Here is a 27,126-nt window from a genome sequence, read left to right as displayed (position 1 = left end):
TCCTGAATGCTCATTGGTTAAAACCGCATTCCAGCCGGTGTCTATTCCACAAGTTACCACCGGCATTAAAATGCCTGTTTATTCTGTTCCATCTCACTGCGCAATCAACTGTCTCATCAGCCCAACCAGACAATTTATAAACTTGATATCCACTCTAAAAAGCATTTAGACATCATCTCCCATTTCTTTTAGAATAGCAATTGGTTTTCAATAGCGGAGATTTGTATAAACCTTGACATTTGCAACATTGTTTTAGTATTGAAATTCGATCTCCAGCTATCCCATAGTAATGAACGTGTAAGAGTCGGGATGAGACAGCCAGTCAATCATGAATCAGCATCATTTTATGGATATATACAAAAATGTCAAAAGAAAACAGGTAAAACGAAACGAAGTGTAGCTGGTTTGCAATCTTTCCAGCTTCATTTTGACATTATTGTGTTATCTGTGTGGTTGGCTAGCTCCTCTGAACAACAGTGTCGTGACGCGAGAGCACATTTTCTATGCCAGCTGAAAGCATGCATCATTTGCTCATTGTTATGAATGTATCCACATAAATGTCACTAGAAAACAGCTTAAGCAAATGCAAATGCAGCTACTGTTGTTATTCTGGCTGCACTGTTTGACATGACGGTAAATTAGCCGTAGTTGGCTAGCTAGCAAGCAAGGGATAAGAACATTGCCAGCCAGTATGGCAATAGAACATTTAGAACGACTACTACCATAGATACAGAACAAAAAGACTGAACGACTGGTCACCGAACCGATAGAACGAACGACCAGCTGGCTTGGGTAGCAACCCTAGATTTGTATCGGGACTATATCTTGTGGAAGGATGAAATAGTATGAATAAATACATCAAAATACATTTTCTAATTCAAATATGTAAGTCATTATTTGAATATGTTGGTAACCTGTTGTATACAACAACACCCGTGCCAATATATCCTCCAAACACCGGCTTCTCGGGCATTATCAATTAAATAATGTATAGAATGTATTGATATTAATTAATCACGTGTATGAAGGAGAGAACTATAGAAGGTGCTCAGCGTAGGTGGCACAAACACCTTTCATTTACGTAAAAAAAAAAATATATATATATATACAGTTGAAGTCGGAAGTTTACATACACCTTAGCCAAATACATTTAAACTAAGTTTTTCACAATTCCTGACATTTAATCCTAGTAAAAATTCCCTGTTTTAGGTCAGTTAGGATCACCACTTTATTTTAAGAATGTGAAATGTCAGAATAATAGTAGAGAAAATTATTTATTTCAGCTTTTATTTATTTCATCACATTCCCAGTGAGTCAAAAGTGTACATACACTCAATTAGTATTTGGTAGCATTGCCTTTAAATTGTTTAACTTGGGTCAAACGTTTCGGGTAGACTTCCACAAGCTTCCCACAATAAGTTGGGTGAATTTTGGCCCATTCGTCCTGACAGAGCTGGTGTAACGGAGTCAGGTTTGTAGGCCTCCTTGCTCGCACACGCCTTTTCAGTTCTGCCCACAAATGTTCTATAGGATTGAGGTCAGGGCTTTGTGATGGCCACTCCAATACCTTGACTTTGTTGTCCTTAAGCCATTTTGCCACAACTTTGGAAGTATGCTTGGGGTCATTGTCCATTTAGAAGACCCATTTGCGACCAAGCTTTAACTTCCTGACTGATGTCTTGAGATGTTGCTTCAATATATCCATATAATTTTCCTTCCTCATGACGCCATCTATTTTGTGAAGTGCACCAGTCCCTCCTGCAGCAAAGCACCCCCACAGCATGATGCTGCTACCCCTGTGCTTCACGGTTGGGATGGTGTTCTTTGGCTTGCAAGAACTCCCTTTTTCCTCAAAACATAACGATGAGGGCCAATTATGGGCCATTATGGCCAAACAGTTTTATTTTTGTTTCATCAGACCAGAGGACACTTCTCCAAAAAGTAAGATCTTTGTCCCCATGTGCAGTTGCAAACCGTAGTCTGGCTTTTTTATGGCGGTTTTGGAGCAGTGGCTTCTTCCTTGCTGAGCGGCCTTTCAGGTTATGTCGATATAGGACTTGTTTTACTATGGATATAGATACTTTTGTACCTGTTTCCTCCAGCATCTTCACAAGGTCCTTTGCTGTTGTTCTGGGATTGATTTGCACTTTTCGCACCAAAGTACGTTCATCTCTAGGAGACAGAAGCGGTATGATGACTGCGTGGTCCCATGGTGTTTATACTTGCGTACTATTGTTTGTACAGATGAACGTGGTGCCTTCAGAAGTTTGGAAATTGCTCCCAAGGATTAACCAGACTTGTGGAGGTCTACAATTGTTTTTCTGAGGTCTTGGCTGATTTCTTTTGATTTCCCCATGATGTCAAGCAAAGAGGCACTGAGTTTGAAGGTAGACCTTGAAATAAATCCACAGGTACACCTCTAATTGACTCAAATGATGTCAATTAGCCTATCAGAAGCTTCTAAAGCCATGACATCATTTTCTGGAATTTTCCAAGCTGTTTAAAGGCACAGTCAACTTAGTGTATGTACACTTCTGACCCCACTGGAATTGTGATATAGTGAATTATATGTGAAATAATCTGTCTGTAAACAATTGCTGGAAAGATTACTTGTATCATGCACAAAGTAGATGTCCTATCCGACTTGCCAAAACTATAGTTTGTTAACAAGAAATGTGTGGAGTGGTTGAAAAACTAGTTTTAATGACTCCAACCTAATTGTATGTAAACTTCCGACTTCAACTGTGTATATACTCAGCAAAAAAAGAAACGTCCTCTCACTGTCAACTGCGTTTATTTTCAGCAAACTTAACATGTGTAAATATTTGTATGAACATAACAAGATTCAACAACTGAGACATGAACTGAACAAGTTACACAGACATGTGGCTAACATAAATGGAATAATGTGTCCCTGAACAAAGAAGGGGGTCAAAATCAAAAGTAACAGTCAGTATCTGGTGTGGCCACCAGCTACGTTAAGTACTGCATTGCATCTCCTCCTCATGGACTGCACCAGATTTGCCAGTTCTTGCTGTGCGATGTTACTCCACTCTTCCACCAAGGCACCTGCAAGTTCCCAGACATCTTTGGGGGGAATGGCCTTAGGCCTCACTCCGATCCAACAGGTCCCAGACGTGCTCAATGGGATTGAGATTTGTGCTCTTCGCTGGTCATGGCAGAACATTGACATTCCTGTCTTGTAGGAAATCACGCACAGAACGAGCAGTATGGCTGGTGGCATTGTCATGCTGGAGGGTCATGTCAGGATGAGCCTGCAGGAAAGGTACCACATGAGGGAGGAGGATGTCTTCCCTGTAACGCACAGAGTTGAAATTGCCTGCAATGACAACAAGCTCAGTCCGATGATGCTGTGACACAACGCCCTAGACCATGACTGACCCGCCACCTCCAAATCGATCCCGCTCCAGAGTACAGGCCTCGGTGTAACACTTATTCCTTCGACGATAAACGGGAATCCGAACATCACCCCTGGTGAGACAAAACCGCGACTCGTCAGTAAGAGCACTTTTTGTCAGTCCTGTCTGGTCCAGCGACGGTGGGTTTGTGCCCATAGGCGACGTTGTTGCCGGTGATGTCTGTTGAGGACCTGCCTTACAACAGGCCTACAAGCCCTCAGTCCAGCCTCTCTCAGTCTACTGCAGACAGTCTGAGCACTGATGGAGGGATTGTGCGTTCCTGGTGTAACTCGGGCAGTTGTTGTTGCCGTCCTGTACCTGTCCCGCAGATGTGATGTTCGGAAGTACCGATCCTGTGCAGGTGTTGTTACATGTGGTCCTTTTTTTGCTGAGTTTATATATATACAGTGGGGAGAACAAGTATTTGATACACTGCCAATTTTGCAAGTTTTCCTACTTACAAAGCATGTAGAGGTCTGTAATTTTTATCATAGGTACACTTCAACTGTGAGAGACGGAATCTAAAACAAAAATCCAGAAAATCACATTGTATGATTTTTAAGTAATTAATTTGCATTTTATTGCATGACATAAGTATTTGATCACATACCAACCAGTAAGAATTCCGGCTCTCACAGACCTGTTAGTTTTTCTTTAAGAAGCCCTCCTGTTCTCCACTCATTAACTGTATTAACTGCACCTGTTTGAACTCGTTACCTGTATAAAAGACACCTGTCCACACACTCAATCAAACAGACTCCAACCTCTCTACAATGGCCAAGACCAGAGAGCTGTGTAAGGACATCAGGGATAAAATTGTAGACCTGCACAAGGCTGGGATGGGCTACAGGACAATAGGCAAGCAGCTTGGTGAGAAGGCAACAACTGTTGGCGCAATTATTAGAAAATGGAATAAGTTCAAGATGACGGTCAATCACCCTCGGTCTGGGGCTCCATGCAAGATCTCACCTCGTGGGGCATCAATGATCATGAGGAAGGTGAGGGATCAGCCCAGAACTACACGGCAGGACCTGGTCAATGATCTGAAGAGAGCTGGGACCACAGTCTCAAAGAAAACCATTAGTAACACACTACGCCGTCATGGATTAAAATCCTTCAGCGCACGCAAGGTCCTGCTCAATCCAGCGCATGTCCAGGCCCATCTGAAGTTTGCCAATGACCATCTGGATGATCCAGAGGAGGAATGGGAGAAGGTCATGTGGTCTGATGAGACAAAAATAGAGCTTTTTGGTCTAAACTCCACTCGCCATGTTTGGAGGAAGAAGAAGGATGAGTACAACCCCAAGAACACCATCCCAACCGTGAAGCATGGAGGTGGAAATATAATTATTTGGGGATGCTTTTATGCAAAGGGGACAGGACGACTGCACCGTATTGAGGGGAGGATGGATGGGGCCATGTATCGCGAGATCTTGGCCAACAACCTCCTTCCCTCAGTAAGAGCATTGAAGATGGGTCGTGGCTGGGTCTTCCAGCATGACAACGACCCGAAACACACAGCCAGGGCAACTAAGGAGTGGCTCCGTAAGAAGCATCTCAAGGTCCTGGAGTGACCTAGCCAGTCTCCAGACCTGAACCCAATAGAAAATCTTTGGAGGGAGCTGAAAGTCTGTATTGGCCAGCGACAGCCCCGAAACCTGAAGGATCTGGAGAAGGTCTGTATGGAGGAGTGGGCCAAAATCCCTGCTGCAGTGTGTGCAAACCTGGTCAAGACTTACAGGAAACGTATGATCTCTGTAATTGCAAACAAAGGTTTCTGTACCAAATATTAAGTTCTGCTTTTCTGATGTATCAAATACTTATGTCATGCAATAAAATGCAAATTAATTACTTAAAAATCATACAATGTGATTTTTGTTTTAGATTCCGTCTCTCACAGTTGAAGTGTACCTATGATAAAAAGTACAGACCTCTACATGCTTTGTAAGTAGGAAAACCTGCAAAATCGGCAGTGTATCAAATACTTGTTCTCCCCACTGTATACACACACTATCGGTCAAAAGTTTTAGAACACCTACTCATTCAAGGGTTTTCTTTATTTTTACTATGTTCTACATTGTAACATAATAGTGAAGACATCAAAACTATGAAATAACACATAGGGAATCATGTAGTAACCAAAAAAGTGTTAAACAATTCAAAATATATTTTATATTTGAGGTTCTTCAAATAGCCACCCTTTGCCTTGATGACAGCTGTGCACACTCTTGTAGTTCTCTCAACCAGCTTCACCTGGAATGCTTTTCCAACCGTCTTGAAGGTGTTCCCACATATGCTGAGCACTTGTTGGCTGATTCTTCTTCACTCTGCGGTCCAACTCATCCCAAACCATCTCAGTTGGGTTGAGGTCGGGGAATTGTTGAGATCAGGTCATCTGATGCAGCACTCCATCACTCTCCTTCTTGGTAAAATAGCCCTTAAACTGGAGGTGTGTTGGGTCATTGTCTTGTTGAAAACAAATTATAGTCCCAATAAGCCCAAACCAGATCGGATGGCATTTCGCTGAGGAATGCTGTGGTTGCCATGCTGGTTAAGTGTGCCTTGAATTCTAAATAAATCACAGACTGTGTCACCAGCAAAGCACCCCCACACCATAACACCTCCTCCTCCATGCTTTACGGTGGGAACTACACATGCAGAGATCATCAGTTCACCCACACCGCGTCTCACAAAGACACGGCGGTTGGAACCGAAAATCTGAAATTTGGACTCGAGACCAAAGGACACCTTTCCACCGGTCTAATGTCCATTGCTCGTGTTTCTTGGCCCAAGCAGTTCTCTTCTTCTTGTTGGTGTCCTTTAGTAGTGGTTTATTTGCAGCAATTCGACCATGAAGGCCTGATTCACACAGTCCCCTCTGAACAGTTGATGTTGAGATGTGTCTGTTACTTGAACTCTGTGAAGCATTTATTTGGGCTGCAATTTCTGAGGCTGGTAACTCTAATGAACTTATCCTCTGCAGCAGAGGTAACTCTGGGTCTTCCATTCCTGTGGCGGTCCTCATGAGAGCCAGTTTCATCATAGTGCTTGATGGTTTTTGCGACTGCACTTGAAGAATCTTTCAAAGTTCTTGACATGTTCCTTATTGATTGACCTTCATGTCATAAAGTAATGATGTACTATCGTTTCTCGTTGCTTATTTGAGCTGTTCTTGCCATAATATGGACTTGGTCTTTTACCAAATAGGGCTATCTTCGGTATACCGCCCCTACCTTGTCACAACACAACTGATTGGCTCAAATGCATTAAGAAGGAAATAAATTCCACAAATTATTTTTTAAGAAGGCACACCTGTTAATTTTAATGCATTCCAAGTGATTACCTCATGAAGCTGGTTGAGAGAATGTCATAAGTGTGCAAAGCTGTCATGAAGGAAAAGGGTGGCTATTTGAAGAATCTCAAATATAAAATATATTTTGATTTGTTTAACACTTTTTTGGTTACTACATGATTCCATATGTGTTATTTCATAGTTTTGATGTTTTCACTATTATTCTCATTGTAGAAAATAATAAAATTTAAGAAATACCCTGGAATGAGTAGGTGTGTCCAAACTTTTGACTGGTACTGTATTCGGAAAGTATTCAGACCCCTTGACTTTTTCCACATTTTGTTATTTTACAGCCTTATTCTAAAATGGATTAAAAATAATAATAATCCTCATCAATCTACACACAATACCCCGTAATGACAAAGCAAAAGCAGGTTTTTAGAAATTGTAGCAAATCTATAAAAAAAAGCAGACATACCTTATTTACATAAGTATTCAGAACCTTTGCTATGAGACTCAAAATTGAGCTCAGATGCATCCTGTTTCCATTGATCATCATTGAGATGTTCCTACAACTTGATTGGAGTCCACCTGTGGTAAATTCAATTGATTGGACATGATTTGGAAAGCACACACCTGTCTATATAAGTCTCACTGTTGACAGTGCATGTCAGAGCAAAAACCAAGCCATGAGGTCGAAGGAATTGTCCGTAGAGCTCCGAGACAGGATTGTGTCGAGGCACAGACCTTGGGAAGGGTGCCAAAACATTTCTGCAGCATTGAAGGTCCCCAAGAACACAGTGGCCTCCATCATTCTTAAATGGAAAAGTTTGGAACCACCAAGACTCTTCCTAGAGCTGGCCGCCCTGCCAAACTGAGCAATTGGGGGAGAAGGGCCTTGGTCAGGGAGGTGACCAAGAACCCGATGGTCACTCTGACAGAGCTCCAGAGTTCCTCTGTGGAGATGGGAGAACCTTCCAGAAGGACAACCATCTCTGCAGCACTCCACCAATCAGGCCTATATGGTAGAGTGGCCAGACGGAAGCCACTCCTCAGTAAAAGGCACATGAAATACCGCTTGGAGTTTGTCAAAAGGCACCTAAAGACTCTCAGACCATGAGAAACAAGATTCTCTGGTCTGATGAAACCAAGATTGAAGTCTTAGGCCTGAATGCCAAGCGTCACTTCTAGAGGAAACCTGTCACCATCCCTACGGTGAAGCATGGTGGTGGCAGCATCATGCTGAGGGGATGTTTTTCAGCGGCAGGGACTGGGAGACTAGTCAGGATCGAGGGAAAGATGAACGGAGCGATGTACATAGAGAACCTTGATGAAAACCTGCTCTAGAGCGCTCAGGACCTCAGACTGGGGTGAAGGTTCACCTTCCAACAGGACAACGACCCTAAGCACACAGCCAAGACAATGCAGGATTGGCTTTGGGACAAGTCTCTGAATGTCCGTGAGTGGCCCTGCCAGAGCCCGGAATTAAACATGATTGAACATCTCTGGAGAGACCTGAAAATGTCTGTGCAGCGACGCTCCCCATCCAACCTGACAGCGCTTGAGGGGATCTGCAGAGAAGAATGGGAGAAACTCCCCAAATACAGGTGTGCCAAGCTTGTAGCGTCATACCCAAGAAGACTCGAGGCTGTAATAGTTTCCGAATGCACTGTATATTTGTCTGTGTGTGTCATATATATATATATATATATATATATATATATATATATATATATATATATATACACACACAAACACAATGATAATTAACACCATGGGATACCTATAGCCAACACTGACTTTGCTCTCTTCTAGTGTTTTCTCAGCATCTCTCACAAATATTCCTTCAGCAAGTTCCCCCCAGTCCCCCTGGTTCTCCCAGTTCCACCCTGTTACTTCACCTGACACAGCTCAAGCTCCTATGTTTCTATCAAATGACCACACACACACACAACACGCTCCCCCTCACCCACTCCCTTTCCCCCCTTTCCACTACCTGCCTCTGCACTAAACCTCCCGTCACGATGTAGAGCAGTAGACTGATCTCTAAACGCTGCGGATAATCTGGATTAGGCGATCAATATGCCCCCCCCCCCCACTGTTTTTAATGGCTGCAGCTGGGTTGTAAAGAGCTGAGCTGTAGTAGGTACCTGGTAGAGCTCTGCACTCAGGGCACCGTCATTATCAACAGGGTGCAGTAGGGAGGGGGGTGAGAGGAGTTAGAGGAGTGAAAGTGTGTGTGTGTGTGTGTGTGTGTGTGTGTGTGTGTGTGTGTGTGAGGGATGCAATGGAAAGTATGTTCCACAATTAGTACATTGACAGGCACAGAAATACACACACACACCTGCTCTCATGAATGTGGACCGTACTCAACAGATGAACGTTTTCAGAATGTGCTTTTGCCCTCTACTCTTCCCTATCATAAGATGTGATGGTCTTGATTCACTGGGCAATTTAAAGATCACTCTCTCCTTATTGCAGTGATGGCCACTGAACCTGAAAGTAATTTAATTGAAACCAATTTCAATGACCGTTCAACAAAGTACCTCGCGTCTGACCAATTGCTCCAATAATCTGATCAATTACAGTCGTTGCAAGTACACTGTGTGTGTGTGTGTGTGTGTGTGTGTGTGTGTGTGTGCATGCGCAGTGTTGGCTATCCTGTCCTTGTTTATCTATGTTCTATTACCTTGTCAAATGCATGAGACTGACATTTCGGCACTAAAGGGCTTTTTAATAATAGAAAATAAAATTCAAGGAAATGTTTTAACAATATGAATATAATCATGAGAGAGTAACACCTGTCCTCCATATTGTTCTTGGAATTTTTTCTGCACATCGACACGTATTCTGTCAGTCTTTAAGCCAAACACATTGATCTGTGACCTGTACTGTCTCCCCTCCCCTCCTCAGATTGCCTGTGCTGTGTTCGCCGCCCTGCTCCACTTCTTCTTCCTGGCTGCCTTCACCTGGATGTTCCTGGAGGGCGTGCAGCTCTACATTATGCTGGTGGAGGTGTTTGAGAGCGAGCACTCGCGCAAACGCTACTTCTACCTGGTGGGCTACGGCGTGCCCGCGCTCATTGTGGCTGTGTCGGCCGCCGTGGACTACCGGAGCTACGGCACGGATCGAGTGTGAGTATTTACCCCATCGTTAGAACCTCGCTGTAGGAACCCTGTCGTTAGGACCATGTCATGCCCTCCATTAACCCATTCACTTCTAAGGTCTAGATTCTAAAGCAGTGTTACTCAAACCTCTACGCAAGCACCGTGTGTTCCTCTATTTTATATTGTCCAGTACTGGCACACCTGATTCAAATGTCAACCAATCAGCAAGCCCTTGATTTGTCGAATCTGGTGTGCTTGGATTCTAATTGAACAAATATGTGAAACGACAGGGTGTCCTCAGGACCAGTTTGGGAAACACTTCTAGACAAGCTCTTACTTGGAGACAAGGCTGCTGGTTGCATAGCCCATATGGTCCTGTGTGGCTCAGTTGGTAGAGCATGGCTCTTGCAATGCCAAGGATTGTGGGTTCGATTCCTGCTGGCGCCACCCATATAAGAAATCAATAAAACTGTCTGCTAAATGGCATATATTATAATAACATCTTAACTTATTGTATTCAAAAAAGGTTTTTTTAAATAATTGCTTGTTCAAAGAAGTCATCATCCGTACGACCAGCACCATCTTATGATACACAATGCCAGGCTGTTGGCCATATCTGAACTATTCAATATGGTTGTGATGTGTTCAGTATGGCTGTTCTGGGTGTTTGTTTGTTTAACGGCTGTTGAGACATAGTGCCATTCTGCTGTGCCATTCTGTTTGGTTTTTTGGAAGTTCTTCTTCAGTTTTAGATTAGGGCCTGTATTCATAATGTCTCAGAGTAGGAGTGCTGATGTAGGATCAGGACTCCCCCCCTTCTACATCTGCGTTGCTTTCTCTTTGGGGTTTTAGGCTGGGTTTCTGTATAAGCACTTTGTGAGATCTGCTGATGTAAAAATACTTTATAAATACATTTGGTTGATTGATTGATCAGCACTCCTACTCTGAGACACTATGAATACGGACCCAGATGATCCCATGATAGGGGGTTTCCTGAACATGTGACCTGAAATATAAACATCTTGTAGACTATAACAAGGGCACAGAGTTGTTCCTCATCACGTCACCTAGACAAGGAAAACTCCTGTCCTAACACTACATTTGATTTGCACATTTAGTTAGTCAGTTTAATTCTCATATTCACACAGCCACACTGATTCGGCTGACTCATTTTATTGAATAAAAACAGTTTGTGGTGGTCGTTAGCCTTTAAAGATATATATTTAGCGTTGCTGCAATAACTAATGCTCCTCATCACTCCTTAATGGACCTGAGCGGTTATTCTAAAACAGAACTTCTGCTGACTTGACAAAATGTTTAACAGTGGAAAATGCAAGCTCAAACGCTAGCCATAGCCGTGTGAATGTCAAGCCATTGTGGTTAGCGTCTTTAGCATTCACATAACTTCCAATTGACTGAGGGAGCAATAGATGGAGAGAGGAAAGAAAGCGCTAGATGGAGACGGAGCGAGAAATGGAGACGGCGAGACCGTAGTCTTCATAGGTTCTTATGTTTCCCTGCAGAAGATACTCAATAAATTATTTGATTTATAAACCAGCCTTCCTAACAATAACACAGTGACACCGTTCCTCTTTCACTAAATCTGTAGCCAATCTAGAAAATAATATGAACCAGCATAAGCAGTTTGCTCATGAGATGTTCATCATACACATACACACCACATACACACACACACATACACCAGGTACACACACACCACAAATATTAGACAGTGCATTTGCAGGTTGCAGGAGCCATAGTTATTGGTGATGGATAGAGGCGATAGCTGCCACTGCCTGCCGACACAGCATCATGTGAATAATTGAAGCCGAGCCACTGGTGGACCAATTACATGCAGCCGTGAGGGATTGGGGAAGGGACAGGGCGTGACATGCTCAGCTAGGTGGGGAAGGGGTTTGAGTGTCGCACCGCTCCATATTCCGCCTGAATAAAATTATAAATGGCCATTTAGATTTTACAATGACGGCCTACCCCGGCCAAACCCTAACCCGGACGATGCTGGGCCAATTGTGTGCCGCCCTATGGGACTCCCAATCACGGCCGGTTGTGATACAGCCTGGAAACGAACCAGGGTATGTAGTGACGCCTCTAGCACTGAGATGCAGTGCCTTAGACCGCTGCGCCACTCGGGAGTTCTCAAGTTAATGAGAACGCATTGCTTTGTGTAGTCCCATTTAGGCTGTTCTGGGGGTTATTTTGGTCAGGAGTTTACACAGAACAATAGATGTGTTATAAGTATGTGTTTCTGTTTCTTGAGTAGCTACTTGAATGCTGGCTTTTGTTCCAATTGATTCCACAATCCGTTATCATCAACTGTTTACTGAAAATCTAAATGAACAATCTAGGATACTCAACATTCATTGCCAGTGTGTTCTTTGACTATATTGTTAGATTGTGTTCGTTGCTATAGACAATATCTGTGTATGGAAAGTGCATTTATTCATAAAACAGCACAAGGTTTGGGTTTTTACTATTCTACTGTAAATGATATACCATAAGAAGATGAACTCACTTCATATTCACAAATGACATTGCAATAATGCCTTACCAAAAAGGCACAAAGCTCACATTTCACCATAAATCCTTTACTTGATCATTTATCTGACATTAATAATGACAGTTTAAATATTTAAGGGCCTCTCTCTCTCCATTTTGCAACAGACAAACTGCATGTAGACACCTTGGCGTACCTGGAGCCCTTCATGAGAGAGAAGTCCTCACGCGTGACTTAAAGTCTCTTAAAGTTCTCTCGTCTCGGTAGCGCGTTTCTCTCCCCTCTCTCCAAAGTGTCTCTTTGAGCTAAACTAATGTGTCAAGTTGCTGTGAATCAATGTCACCGACATGAATACCCAACACTAGACGTTGGGAGAGAAAACGCTACACTGTCTTAGCGGGGATCAGAGGACCCGGGTTTCTATTCCAAAAGGATTCTGAGGAGGTTGCCACCAATGCAGCGTCAGAACGACACAAGCAAAAATAGATAGGCTCAAAAGGCAAAACAGAACTCTGACATGACTGGAGAGGAGAGGAGGCAGAGAGGCTTGCTGGCTCACGCACTCACCAGAAATGACAGCCATTGCCTTTTAAATAAATCTGCTTTTCTGTGATCTGACAAAATACAAAAATAATTGCGCTTTCAGCAGAATTTATAATGACTACTTAGGAAACATTTGATGGTTGTGTGTGTGTGTGTGTGTTTACAGCATCTCTTATCTCTTGATAAGAGCTATATTCCCTATATAGTGCACTGCTTTTGACCAGGACCCATAGGGCTCATAGGGTGCCATTTGGGATGCATGCATTGTTTTCTGTCTCTGTATATTCTGGCTATATTCTTTGACTTTTATCAAAGCATCGGTCTGTGCTAGAGAATGTTGGTGTGTGAAGTATTAGCAAAAACTCGGCCAAGGCTTTTGAGCTTTTCACTGCAAGTCAAATAACACTACCAACACTTTATACAGTTGAAACGCTGGGAAAAATTCCATTAGGGCCATCCTGTGTGAAAATGTTCATGAAATGAATGTAAGAAAAATTAATCTCTTTTCAGGACTTAATGTCTTTTTGAACACTCACTATCGTAGTCCGGGATATGAGGTGACAAGTTAAAATTAAATATTGAGTTGCATTGTCGGGTTTCCTCCCAGTGTTCGAGTATGGCCTGTGCTGTCCGAAGCTAAGTGCGCATTCCTCTTCACACATCAATCTGCCTTAAAATGTTATTGAATTACGGCTAATTCGCTGCCTCTTCCATTTTGCCTCTTTGTCATCCAAATGACAACAGAGTAGGAAACTGTAATTTCCGATGGCCAAAAATGGAGGTCTATCTAGCAGCGGCGGAGATTAAACTATTAATAATTTAGCCGGAATGTCATGAATCAACTTCATTTTTGTCATTCGACTTCCCAGTATCACCTTCATCCCATATCTGCTCCCATGCTGTCTCATATCTGGACCCGTAGCTTTCGATCAACCAACTAGCGTACAGTAACTGCCATGGAGAAGTCAAGCAAGCACACGGTGTTGCATAGTTAATATGGTAATGTCAGAGTGAGGGTGGTTCATTGGTTAACATGATGAGGCTGGATAGTTCATCTAAGTCTCTATGGCACTTTTCACACTGCCGAGCTGAGCCAAGTTGTACTGAGCTGGCCTGGTAAGACATCCATTTTAATGTGAAAAGAAAATATATCTGAGCCAGCAAAGTATGGTTTGGGTCGGCACAATAGTGTGAAAATTGTATTAGTGTGTGTATGGTTGAGGTCCATTCCATTTAAAGTCAGTCAAATCAGGGGTTGAGTTGGGGATCGAATTCAATTAAGGGGATGGAATTCAATTAAGAAGTTCAGAATTGCCTATTATTTTCTGTGCAAACGTTTCGAAGCATCAATTGTATTTCTGTGGTACTATTCTATTCCTGATATGGAATTAACCTCTAACCTAATGAACATACCAGCTGCACACAGGATCATATTAGAGAAGTATGGTGAAGTTGACGCTGATCCTGAGGTAGTTGAGCTTTTTCTCCACTAATGGTTAAGGTTAGGATTGGGTACAAATCTAAAATATATTTTAGTCATTTAGCAGACACTTATCCAGAGCAATTTACAGGAGCAATTAGGATTAAGTGCCTTTCTCAAGGGCACATCGACAGATTTTTCACCTAGTCGGCGCTGGGATTCGAACCAGTAAACTTTCGGTTACTGGCCCAACGCTCTTAACTGCTAGGCTACTTAGGGGAAACTTCACCCCGGAGCCACATTAAATTTTTGTAACTCTGTCCTTTGATGACTCTGTTGTGACCATCACAGCCTATAAGAAGGTATGACACTGAAACCCCCCATATCCTCCCTCCAAACCCTCATGTAACGGTCATAACTCACCTACTCCCTTGCGGCACTGTGTTTGAAGTGCTCATTTCTCGGTGTCACTCCAGCCTCCATGTTGATGTATGTCCTGTGCGTCTCTCTCTCTCTCCATCTCCATCTCCCTCTCCCTCTTTTCTCTCCTCTCGTCCTTTCTCTCTCTCTCTTCCTCTCTCTCTTATGTCTTGTTCCGCTCCTCCAGGTGCTGGCTTCGACTGGACACCTACTTCATTTGGAGCTTCATAGGACCGGCAACCTTGATAATTATGGTAAGCGTCCCTACTTCCCCACTAGCATACTATCTCATTAACCTTACTTAGCACCTCAGGGCACCGCTTAAATGGTCAAGAGAGAGCTTAACATGCGAAACCGACTAACTGATTCAGACGGTGGCTCAATTAGCTGAATGTTACTTCCCCAGCACAGTGTAGTATGAGTTAGCTTTCAAATTTGTGTAATTTTTTGGGGGCAATACCATCTTGAGATATCTTTACCGCTGGTCCACAATGACATTTTAGCTGATTCATGTTTGAGGCTTAAGAAATTATAACAGCAAGAATTCTGATGCTCCATATGGTATTTCTACCTATATGTGTTGTTTTGTTTGACATTATTTCAGTCCTGATAAGTGCAGTTTGGAGAACTGCAAACAGTTGTAAATATATCAGTCCCAAATTTAGTTTGCTTCCTCTGGTTAACTGCATGTTTAGTGAATTCATTTAGGACAGACTCCAGCCATTGCATTGATCAGGGCCCAACTAGTTCAAGTTCAACTTTATTGTCAAGTACAACATGGCACTATACTTCTATATGTGGTAGTTATACTGTAATACAATTTTCATATCATTTTGTGCTCTACTTGGCAAAGTGGGAAACCACATTTTGTTTCGACACTACATACTCAACTTAACTGTAACGATGTCTCCCCCGATTTTTAAAAATGAATGAAAGCATCAACAACACACATACTCCATTTCAGCTGTGCTCTCTTCTTTCTTTCATCCACCTCCTCTCTTTCATCCATCTCTCCCAGCTCAACGTAATATTCCTAGGCATCGCGCTGTACAAGATGTTCCACCACACCGCCATCCTCAAACCCGACTCGGGTTGCCTCGACAACATCAAGTAAGTCACTCGTCCTTTCAGGCATTGAGACCTTCCAGACATGACACTAGTACATGGAAATTAGTACATTGGTATGGCAGACCAGGTTCCGATGGCTCAGTGTGTTAGAGCAGGGTTTCCCAAACTCTGTCCTGGGGCCCCCCCTTGGTGAACGTTTAGTTTTCCCCCCTAGCACTACACAGCTGATTCAAATCATCAAAGATTGATGTTGAGTTGGTTATTTGAATCAGCTGTGTAGTAGACCTAGGGCAAAAACCAAAATGTGCACCCAGGGGGGGACCGAGTCTGGGAAACCCTGTGTTAGAGCATGGTGCTGGTAACAACAGGGGTTGATTCAACGTTCCGTTTTGAAACTAAAACAATAGTTTCTATTGGACATATTGAGATAGGTCCCTCCCTGCTTCGTTCCGTTTGCTTCCGTTTAGGAACCATTTTGCAACAGAATCAGTGGGATGAATACACCCCTTGGGTTGTGGGTTCGATCCCCGCATGGGCCACATATACTGAACATATGTTAACTGTAAGTCACTTTTGCATAAAATCTGCCAAAACAACCAAATGATAATGAACAATTGATGTTATGTACGTCATAATAAACCTAGACTTTGAGATGGAAGCTATGTTGTTATATAACGTGTCGCTGCTTAGAATAACTTCTTCCGTTTTATTTGTGAACCTCTCAAACAATTCTGAAGGGTGAGAATGGCCAATGCGGAGATGCAGGAAGTGCAGCCCTCCAGGTTCATAACTCATTATCACCAAAGGTTGTGTCATGGAGGAGAGGCAAGGGTTAAAATGGGACAGGTATTCCAGCAGGCGTATTTCATTATCTGAAGTGCACACTGGTCGGCGAGGGAAAAGGCCACGAGACAATCTGGTGGAATTAACCTGGCCCGTCGGCATCCGCTAACACACGGATGAATATTCATAAATGTGTGTGTGTGTGTGTGCGTCTGGGTGTGTGCTCATGTGCGTGCCCGTGCGTGCGCACCCTGCCACTCAGGATATGGAACTATGAATGACATTATAAAGCCCACAGTTTACTGGCATTGCAGTTTATGAGTGACAATGAATTAATTAGTATAAATGTGTTTAATATGCTCACTGTGCTTTGTGAAAACAAATTAACCACCTATTGTGATATCACCACAATAACAATCGGGCTCAATGGTGAGATTGGATAGAATGTTGAAGGTTTGGTCGTTCATTTAAATTTGAATCATTTTTGTATTTCATGTCTAGCTATGATTGTGGTACATTAGATATACAAAAGTATGTGGACACCCCTTCAAATTGCTGTTATTGTGAAGTGGAAACGTCTAGGAGCAACAACGGCTCAGCCGTGAAGTGGTAGGCCACACAGAATGAGTTCTGGTGGCTGTATGGAAGCAAGTCCCCTCAGCAATGTTCCAACATCTAGTGGAAAGCCTTCCCAGAAAAGTGGAGACTGTTATAGCAGCAAAGGGGGGACCAACTCCATATTAATGCCCATGATTTTGGAATGAGATGTTCGACAAGCAGGTGTCCACATACGTTTGGTCATGTAGTGTATCTGTTCGTTAAGTGATGAAATAGTCATTCGGAAGAAGGTGGAGTTGGTGGTGTCTTGGAACACAACATTAGTTCACAATGACACCGTGAGGCCATTGCGCCTCTAAGAGCTGAAAGGAATAAGCCAAGAAGCCAAGACGTTGACACAACATTTTTGTGGTTCACTTAGGGATGTTAGTCCAACCAGGTGTCAGGGTAGACTTATTTTGTGGCCGGGCTAAAGTAGTTTTTCTGCCTCTGTCTACCATTCCTACTTCCTACTGATGGATAAAGATCTTCTGTTTTCTCCCTGTCCGCCAGTTTGAAGACACTCTAGTAGCATCAGTGTGTTTTATGGCTGTAATGCTAGGCATGATCTCTAGCCACCTTTCACTGCTTCTGTCAGAGTGGAGTGAGACCCTGCTGGCCTAGTTCTGTCAGCGAGTATACACACACACTATACACACAGTCACACTCTTTCTCACATACAGTATACACGCTTTCGCTCTTTCTTACTCTCGTACGCACACACACACATACACACACACATTGCCAGCAGTGCTGAGGCTAGTTTTCCAGAGGATGTCTGCTCTGTGAATCTCATTCTGAATAGAGAGCAGAACACCCTACTAGACAGAACAGTCTGTATCAGTATCAGCAGCACTCTATTGGATAGCATTGATAGCAGTCTGAGACTGTTGGCGCGGCAGAGATCAAAGCCCAGAGCAGCGCAGTCTGTGACTCAATAACAACTGATTTAAAATGAGGTTTGTAAATCATGTGTGATTATATGTAATAATGGGCTGTGCATACTGCGGACTCTGTGGATTCTGATTAGAGCTAGGATGACCATGAGTTTAGCTTGTTTTTGTTTTATTGTGAGTAGGGCTGTGGCGGTCATGACATTCTGTCTGCCGGTTGTTGTCATGCAAAAGACTGCCGGTCTCATGGTAATTTACTATTAATGAACATAAACACGTTAGCATCTACAGGCTACATATATAAGTCGCTGATGCGTGCCTTTGGAACATCTTCATTTAAAAAAGTCTAATAAATCAATTTAATATACACCATCGCAATAAATCCATTATTTATTTTAGTCAGGTCTAAAGAAACATTATGATATGAAGAACATGTATTTCAGAAGAACAGAATAAGTTGGCATACTGTATGTTAGTTACTGTATCTGGCTATGCTCCATGCTGTAGGCTAGTTCATTTAGCTGAAAATATATGCTTATAAGCCCTGTGCCATTATTTTATTTTATCAGATTTTATAGTAAGAAGAATATAATTTATATGTTTCCCATTACAGAGTGAGTGCGCATATGAAGTGGCTATGTTGAGCATAAAGTGATCATTTGAAACAGGTCCTATATGCTAGATTTAGAATTATTTGGCAACTTTAGTATGTGGTAGTAGAGTAGAGGCCTGAGGGCACACACTTAATATGTTGTGAAATCTGTTATGAATGTATTCTAATGTTTTTAAAATGTATAACTGCCTTCATTTTGCTGGACCCCAGGAAGAGTAGTATGGATCCATAATAAATACAAATACAAATTATACAAACCTTAGAATGTCTTAGCATCAAAACATACAGTGCATTCGGAAAGTATTAAAATCCCTTGACTTTTTCCACATTTTGTTACGTTACAGCATTATTGTAAAATGGATTAAATAGTTTGTTTTCCCTCATCAATCTACACACAATACCCCATAATGACAAAGCATAAACAGATTTTTAGAAAAAAAATCACATAAAAAAAAGACAACTGTCAAGGGGTCTGAATACCTTCCGAATGCACTGTGTATGGGCTGCATGGTGTGACTATAGGCTATTGGCTATTGATGATTTGAGAAAGTAGCAAAAAAGGCTTGCGCTCTGTTCCTTGCCTCAGATTGCACAGCTGTTCTCTCATCAAGTGATCATATTTTCCCCATCAATTTAATCTGGTCTAATATGTAAAATTGGTTTAGTTTTAAAATAGCCCATTATCAAATCTGTTCAGGAACATCGATAGTAACATGTTTTCTGCGTGCTCGAGAAAGGAATAAAGGAGAGAGAGGAGGAGATGGAAACGCGCAGTGGTGAGATATTCTGTAGCTAAAGGTAATGTGTCACCCAATTAATTATGAAAATAAAAAAAATGCCCTTTTACTAGGCTATTCAAAATCAAATACAAATTCACTAATTGTAGGCTAACTGTAAGCAGCCCTGCACAATCAATGAAACAACAGCATCACCTAGGGCTATACATTCTCTCCCAGACACATAGATAGACATATTGGAGCGTAGTATAAGGTAACTAGTCCATCCAGTATGCATAATAATACAGTCCATACTCAACGGTAATTACTAGAATTTGTTTAATTTTGGAGTATAGGCTAGACCAATGATGTACCAAAGACATCTTAAATCAGTTTTGTTTTATGTTTTTCTGCCAATTGTAATATGCGGTAGGCTGTATTGTATTGTATAACGGCACAATCATAATTTTTATCCATAATTTCTTTTCAGGCTTGGGCTCATAAGCCTACACATATGCAGAAGCTCTAATATGTGGATGTTTTGAATTAATCATCACCTTAGAAAGGGCTGTCCATTTCATTGCGTTAGGACTTGAAACGACATCCACAACAACCATGTTTTACACTGTTTCAACCTGCTGTTGATCTTCTTTCTTCAAAATGATCATCACAGCGAGGTGAGTTTTAAAAGAACGATAGGGCTACTGTTTTGATCGCATTTGCATTGATGTCAGAGTGTTTAGATTGACAATAGAGCCCTGAGTACCAGAACATTAGGACATGTTGGTCATTAGCAAGTTGGGTACTACCAAAGCATGTCCAGAATGCATTAAAGGAGATTACTGTGACTGAACGGTCACATGGAATTTTACTGTGGTCATGATTTATGACTGCCGGTGTGGTGGTAACACGGTCACCACAACAGCCCTAATTGTGTGTGTCATCCATGTTCTGCCATCCATGTTAGTGCTAACACTGTTGACAACAACTTTTGATACTGCGACCTGACTTTGAACAGGTTATTGAGTTGATAGTCACCAACTGAGTGGCTTTAAAGTTAACTATGGAGAAATGTAAGCACACATTTTTTTAAAATGTTTAATAGTTTTATAATTGGATGATTTGATCAGTTATTAGTAACACAGTGTTTACATCTCAAAGTGTAGTAAGTACAGTTTTTGAACTCCCCCTTATCAATTGAGATGTAATCTAAGAATACTGTGAAGATATTGTTTCTTTAAGATGCATTGCCTTGTTTGTCTGTGGAGAGAATATATTTGTCTGTGGAGAGTTCTCTCTATCATATGATTTATCACACTAGCCTCCCTTGGCCAATCAGAAACCTCACCTCTGGACTCTTTCTCTCAGACCACAACATAAAGGTCATGACCCCTTCTCTCCCAGCTCTGACGTCTGATAGGCCTACCTCCAGATATATGTACAGTATCTCAATCCACATGGCTATGTCCCAAATGGCACCTATGGCAATGAAAACAAATATGGTACACAAATATGGTACAAAACAAATAGGCCTACTGCTATTTTTAGAGCCACACTGTTGGTTACTTTGAATGGACTGTATCAGTTTCAAATCTTCAAGTTCTAAATAATTTAGGCTACTGCTAACAATTTATCCTGCTACTAATAATCAAATTGTTTGATGATAAAAATAATGGTTTGTATTTTAGTCCGATACAGTGAGAGTTTTGATGTTGAAGAAAACATTCTACTGGATTGTAAGATTGAGGGAGATATTTTAGGTTAGGTCCGGACTCCTGCTAGGTCATAATTAAGTAGGATGTTTCTTTTATCTTTCTCTTATCTTTGGTGTTCTTCATCGTTTGATGACACACTTTATGTTCAGATGTCATCACATTGCTTTTTTTTTTTTAATGAATGTTCCATGATTTTTTTTTCTCTCTCTCTCTGCACATTGACTTCTTTTCACTCAGTTTCTCTTCTTTTGATTAACACTGCATGCTATGCTTTGTCTTATTGAGTTTTTGTTTTTAACCTCTTATCTTTTGTCTTTGTATATTTTCTTCCTCATGGTAGCTATCGTTATTATGATGGAATTATTATTGTGGAATGGCACTGGTAAGATGCAACATGTTTCTACAGAGGACTACACTATTAGGGCTCTCTCTGTATTGTGTTTGGTCCCCATTGCCTTTCCCAATAGACAAAGTACTCTTTCCCGTGGCAATTCCTCATCCGATTTGTGATGTGAGTGCTGCATTGGCGTAACCTGTTGTATTTGACCCCATAAGAATGTGTACTCTGTAAGATTTACCTTTGTTGTTCCTTTGGCACAAATTGGATGTTGTTTTCCTCTCTTACTCAAACTTTTACTAAACTTTGTCGAACCCTGTATCTGGGAAATTGCTGAGCGTTAATGACTGCAGTCCACAAGGTGCTGAGAAATGTGTACTCAAAATTGTTAATGACACAACTCTTTAATGACAGTTAAAAAGCACTGTGAGTAGACGTGTACTGTATATGCCTCATGGTGAATAAAGTATCTACTTATTGAGAAATCCCCCTACAATAGACCCTGAAGGAATATGCAAATGAAGATGGTATGATTGATTTGAAAATCCTGCGTAAAAATACTCAAAATGTATATCTGAAGTATACAATTGTTTGTCATTAACATTTCTTTGTACACAAACCTTTAGTTAAACAATTAGCATCCTGCTGAGTAGATAACAGCATTTCCTATTTCCTTTCAGCTAGCCAATGAGACTTTATGCTGATGTGAAAGGCGACTCAATAGACCAATTGCAATGAGCTATAACGCGATGATCTCGAGCCATTTGAAATGCGTATCACCTCTCAGAATTCGCTCATTTGTCTCTTTTCAAAAAGAGAATTGGTGCCAATTGAATGCGGTTGTTTTGGATTGGAACAATTTGCTCCTCAATTTATTTTCATTTTAGATATTTCTACCCGACTATTAACACAATGAGCACTTTCCCCTCGTTTTTCCGGTGAAAGCGCACAAGTGCTGTTTTTGCGGTGGTGGAACCATTCAGCGTGATGCTCGAGTGGCATCATTGCGAGGGTATTCACCGGCTCTGCAGGAGCTACTTCAGGTTTGGGAAATGGGCCCAGGTCTGTAGGACTGAAAGTGGTAGGGGGTTAATTAGGAGAGTTTCTCAATTTAGTAAAAAAAAATACAAAAATAATCTAATGCAGGAATATGCACTGAACAAAAATATAAATGCAGCATGTAAAGTTTTGGTCACATGTTTCATGAGCTGAAATAAAAGATCCCAGAAATGTTCCATATGCACAAAAAGCTTATTTCTCTCAAATTTGGTGCACAAATTTGTTTACATCCCTGTTAGTGAGCCTTTCTCATTTGCCAAGATAATCCATCCACCTGACAGGTGTGGCATATCAAGGAACTGATTGAACAGCATGATCATTACACAGGTGCAGCTTGTGCTGGGGACAATAAAAGGCCACTCTAAAATGTGCAGTTTTGTCACACAACACAATGCCACAGATGTCTCAAGTTTTAAGGGAGCGTGCAATTGGCATGGTCACTGCAAGAATGGCCACCAGAGCTGTTACCAGATAATTAAATGTTAATTTCTCTACCATAAGACGCCTCCAACTTCGTTTTAGAAAATTTGGCAGTACAACCAACCTGGCCTCACAACGCAGACCATGTGTATGGTGTCGTGTGGGTGAGCGGTTTGCTGATGTCAACGTTGTGAACAGAGTGCCCATGGTGGTTGTGGGGTTATGGTATGGGCAGGCATTTTATCGATATCGATTTGAATGCACAAAAATACCGCAATGAGATCCTGAGGCCCATTGAGAGGCCCATTTTTTTAAAGATATCTGTGACCAACAGATGCATATCTGTATTCCCAGTCATGTGAAATCCATAGATTAGGGCCTAATGAATTTATTTCAAGTGACTGATTTCTTCATATGGCCTGTAACTCAGTAAAGTCTTTGAAATTGTTGCATGTTGCATTGATATTTTTGTTCAGTATATTATGCACTTTTGACAGGCATTTTGAAATGACACATGTATACCTGTCCAAATTCTTCATAAACAGTACATACAGAATTTTGAACATTGAGTAAGTGAGTGAGAGCAGGAGGAAATTATGGTTGTTGAGGATATCTGCTACCTTGAACCAGATTTTTCCAAGATAGCCCTCACGGGAAAATTACTATCATCCTCAATTCTTAGTGAAAAGCAACGGCGACCAGATACAAATCAAGGAATAACCTCTTCATATCCTGACCTCCCTGATACGTCTATTATGTAATCTCTATCTACAGTTCCAGGTCAATATTTCCCTCTTAACATTTTTTCAACTTCGTTGTGTCTACCTGACCATCGAGAGGGCAATCAGCTTGATGAAGTGCCTCTCCCAACAGGTCATTAAGATAGACCTGGGAAAATTATGTTTAATGGTCGGCCCCAATAATTTCATAAATCATTTATTTTTGCCATCGCACCTGGCCCATTGTTTTTTGTGTTTGTTTTTTTACAGCCGATTGAGGCAAAACACTAGGCCCTCCCGTTTTTATTGAGGAGTGGAGACGCTTGTGAATAAGATAATTACGTTTAGCACCTGTAACTCACTCGCAAAATTCGAGTGAGTGAGATTAAGAGGATTCTGGCTTCAAGAGTATTGGATGTAATTATTTGATGAGCCATTTATTTTAATTGACTAATATTTCCTGTTTGTCTTTATGTTTATGTATCTGTGGAAGTCCCCCTCTCCTATAACTATATATAAGCATTGTGTCATTCAAAATCATATTATTATTATTGAATATTTGCTATGGAGTTTTGTTTGGTTATTGATTTTATTGTTTTTCATTTCTTTGTATTCTTCCTGTCAGCTATGAGGATTACGAACCTGAGATCAAGTAAGAGTAAAATGGACAGGTCATCTGTTCATGACACACCATCTTCATTAACCATGAATTTCCTCATAACAAAGAAATGAGTAATGTTCATACCACCACATGCCTTTAGTAAATGTTTAGTGAAGCTCTCTGTCAAGTCATAGGGAAGGAATACAGACACTCACCCACACCTCACATTTGTTCAATATTAGCTAGGATAGGTACGCTTCTGTTGAAGTAATCTCAGAACGCTGAAACAAATCTCCCAGTTTGTCACAGGAGAAGTAGTCATGCACTGTGCAATTTAAGCTTTGAAAAAGTCATTATGTTTTCATAAATTCATTGATTTGAAATGCACAGGTATTTTGGATTATACTAGCATAGTTATTCAGAGCTTCATTATCTGTCAAGGCTTTTGGGACAACCCTCGGTCACCACATTCAAAATACTGTGTTCAGGTGTTCATATTTATTTGGCTTCCAGTGATTATGCCTTACCTGCTAGCCCAGAGGTCAAACAGACTGTATCGCCTATTATCTATGTATTAATTATACACCAAGTACTATTTTAATATTGGAGAGTTACCTTGACTTTTCATTTGAGTTTTCCACTGCTCCTGATGTAGTAATAGTCACTCTCACATTTTCTAGTTTTAAAGAGTACACTATCTGATGGTCTGTCACGTAATGGATGAATAACGTATGCAACACTTGAAAGGAGGAGAGCAAGAGAAAAATGATAGGTGTCCCCAAGGAGCAGACGATCACAAATGGCGAACACATGATTAAATTCAATTTCACTCCTCTGTCGATTTTCTCTCCTCCCTCCTCCCCTTCATCTAGATTTGTACTTTTGTCTGTCTGGTGGACATTTTTTTTAACCTGTGTTTCTCTTTTTGGTTCATCAGTATGTTCACAGACCAAGATAGCAAAACGTTTATTTTTAAATGCCATTCTTTGTGTTGTGCTTCAGTGAACAGGTAGTCACGATGGTTCTTCTGAGTTGTGCACTACTGACAGAATGCTAAGTGGGAAGTCTGAGAACAGTCACCACTTCAGAGGATTGGTTGACTTAGAAGTTTCCTCAGTATCTCCTGTATCTGGTCTTGAAACCAAACTAAGACCTTATTGATTTGCCCCAGCAAATCAATTACTGTATTTGTGCATTTCCACCTGTAACTTCCTGGGACAATTACATATTTACTTAGTTACAGATTTTACTGTCAATTAATATTTTTAACCAGCTATATGTATGCACAGATATCTGTCAAACAGAATGCGGGCCCTAGTCCACAATCATCACTGGCGATTAGTTGGTGATGAGCAAAATTCACATACATTTCTTTAGGAAATTACAGACTACAAAAATCGAAGGCACGTATCTTTTCACAAGTAATCAAGTTCAGTCGTTACTCCTCTAGCAGTTCTGAGAACGTCCAGAATGTTGCCGTTGTCTTGACGTTGTCTCGTTGTGCTTCCAGATCGTGGGTGATTGGGGCCATTGCTCTGCTCTGTCTGCTGGGCCTGACCTGGGCCTTCGGCCTGATGTACGTCAACGAGAGCACGGTCATCATGGCCTACCTCTTCACCATCTTTAACTCCCTGCAGGGCATGTTCATCTTCATCTTCCACTGTGTCCTCCAGAAGAAGGTGCATGTTTTACTCTAACCTTGTGGTTCAGGGACCGTATTCATAAAGCGTCTCAGAGGAGGAGTGATGATCTAGGATCAGGTCCCGCCCTGTCCATGTAATCTTATTCTTTGTGATCTAAAGGCAAAACTGATCCTAATTCAGCACTCCTACTCTGAGAAGCTTTATATATACAGTGAGGGAAAAAAGTATTTGATCCCCTGCTGATTTTGTACATTTGCCCACTGACAAAGAAATGATCAGTCTATAATTTTAATGGTAGGTTTATTTGAACAGTGAGAGACAGAATAACAACAACAACAAATCCAGAAAACACATGTAAAGAAATGTATGAATTAATTTGCATTTTAATGAGGGAAATAAGTATTTGACCCCCTCTCAATCAGAAAGATTTCTGGCTCCCAGGTGTCTTTTATACAGGTAACGAGCTGAGATTAGGAGCACACTCTTAAAGGGAGTGCTCCTAATCTCAGCTTGTTACCTGTATAAAAGACACCAGTCCACAGAAGCAATCAATCAATCAGATTCCAAACTCTCCACCATGGCCAAGACCAAAGAGCTCTCCAAGGATGTCAGGGACAAGATTGTAGACCTACACAAGGCTGGAATGGGCTACAAGACCATCGCCAAGCATCTTGGTGAGAAGGTGACAACAGTTTTATTTGCAAATGGAAGAAACACAAAAGAACTGTCAATCTCCCTCGGCCTGGGGCTCCATGCAAGATCTCACCTCGTGGAGTTGCAATGATCATGAGAACGGTGAGGAATCAGCCCAGAACTACACGGGAGGATCTTGTCAATGATCTCAAGGCAGCTGGGACCATAGTCACCAAGAAAACAATTGGTAACACACTACGTCGTGAAGAACTGAAATCCTGCAGCGCCCGCAAGGTCCCCCTGCTCAAGAAAGCACATATACAGGGCCATCTGAAGTTTGCCAATGAATATCTGAATGATTCAGAGGAGAACTGGGTGAAAGTGTTGTGGTCAGATGAGACCAAAATCGAACTCTTTGGTATCAACTCAACTCGCCGTGTTTGGAGGAGGAGGAATGCTGCCTATGACCCCAAGAACACCATCCCCACCGTCAAACATGGAGGTGGAAACATTATGCTTTGGGGGTGTTTTTCTGCTAAGGGGACAGGACAACTTCACCGCATCAAAGGGACGATGGACGGGGCCATGTACTGTCAAATCTTGGGTGAGAACC

The 27,126-nt window shown here is 41.6% G+C and overlaps 1 protein-coding gene across 10 annotated transcripts in view; it reads left to right on the top strand.

The window, feature by feature from the left end:
• Positions 1 to 27,126, top strand: part of LOC121554692 (adhesion G protein-coupled receptor L3) — a 318,628-nt gene that overhangs the window by 278,385 nt on the left and 13,117 nt on the right. For 6 of the 10 annotated variants that reach the window (XM_045211912.1, XM_041868370.2, XM_041868375.2 and 3 more), the window contains 6 exons: positions 9,625 to 9,845; positions 14,904 to 14,970; positions 15,735 to 15,826; positions 21,442 to 21,483; positions 24,262 to 24,288; positions 25,748 to 25,916. In XM_045211912.1, the coding sequence (XP_045067847.1) occupies positions 9,625 to 9,845; positions 14,904 to 14,970; positions 15,735 to 15,826; positions 21,442 to 21,483; positions 24,262 to 24,288; positions 25,748 to 25,916 (618 nt within the window). The remainder of the gene's footprint in view (positions 1 to 9,624; positions 9,846 to 14,903; positions 14,971 to 15,734; positions 15,827 to 21,441; positions 21,484 to 24,261; positions 24,289 to 25,747; positions 25,917 to 27,126) is intronic. The other 4 variants (XM_041868385.2, XM_041868384.2, XM_041868381.2 and 1 more) reach the window with 1 other exon arrangement.

This window comes from Coregonus clupeaformis, chromosome 39, assembly GCF_020615455.1.
Source record: "Coregonus clupeaformis isolate EN_2021a chromosome 39, ASM2061545v1, whole genome shotgun sequence".
NCBI lineage: Eukaryota > Metazoa > Chordata > Actinopteri > Salmoniformes > Salmonidae > Coregonus > Coregonus clupeaformis.
This window is presented reverse-complemented; position numbering and strand designations above follow the sequence as displayed.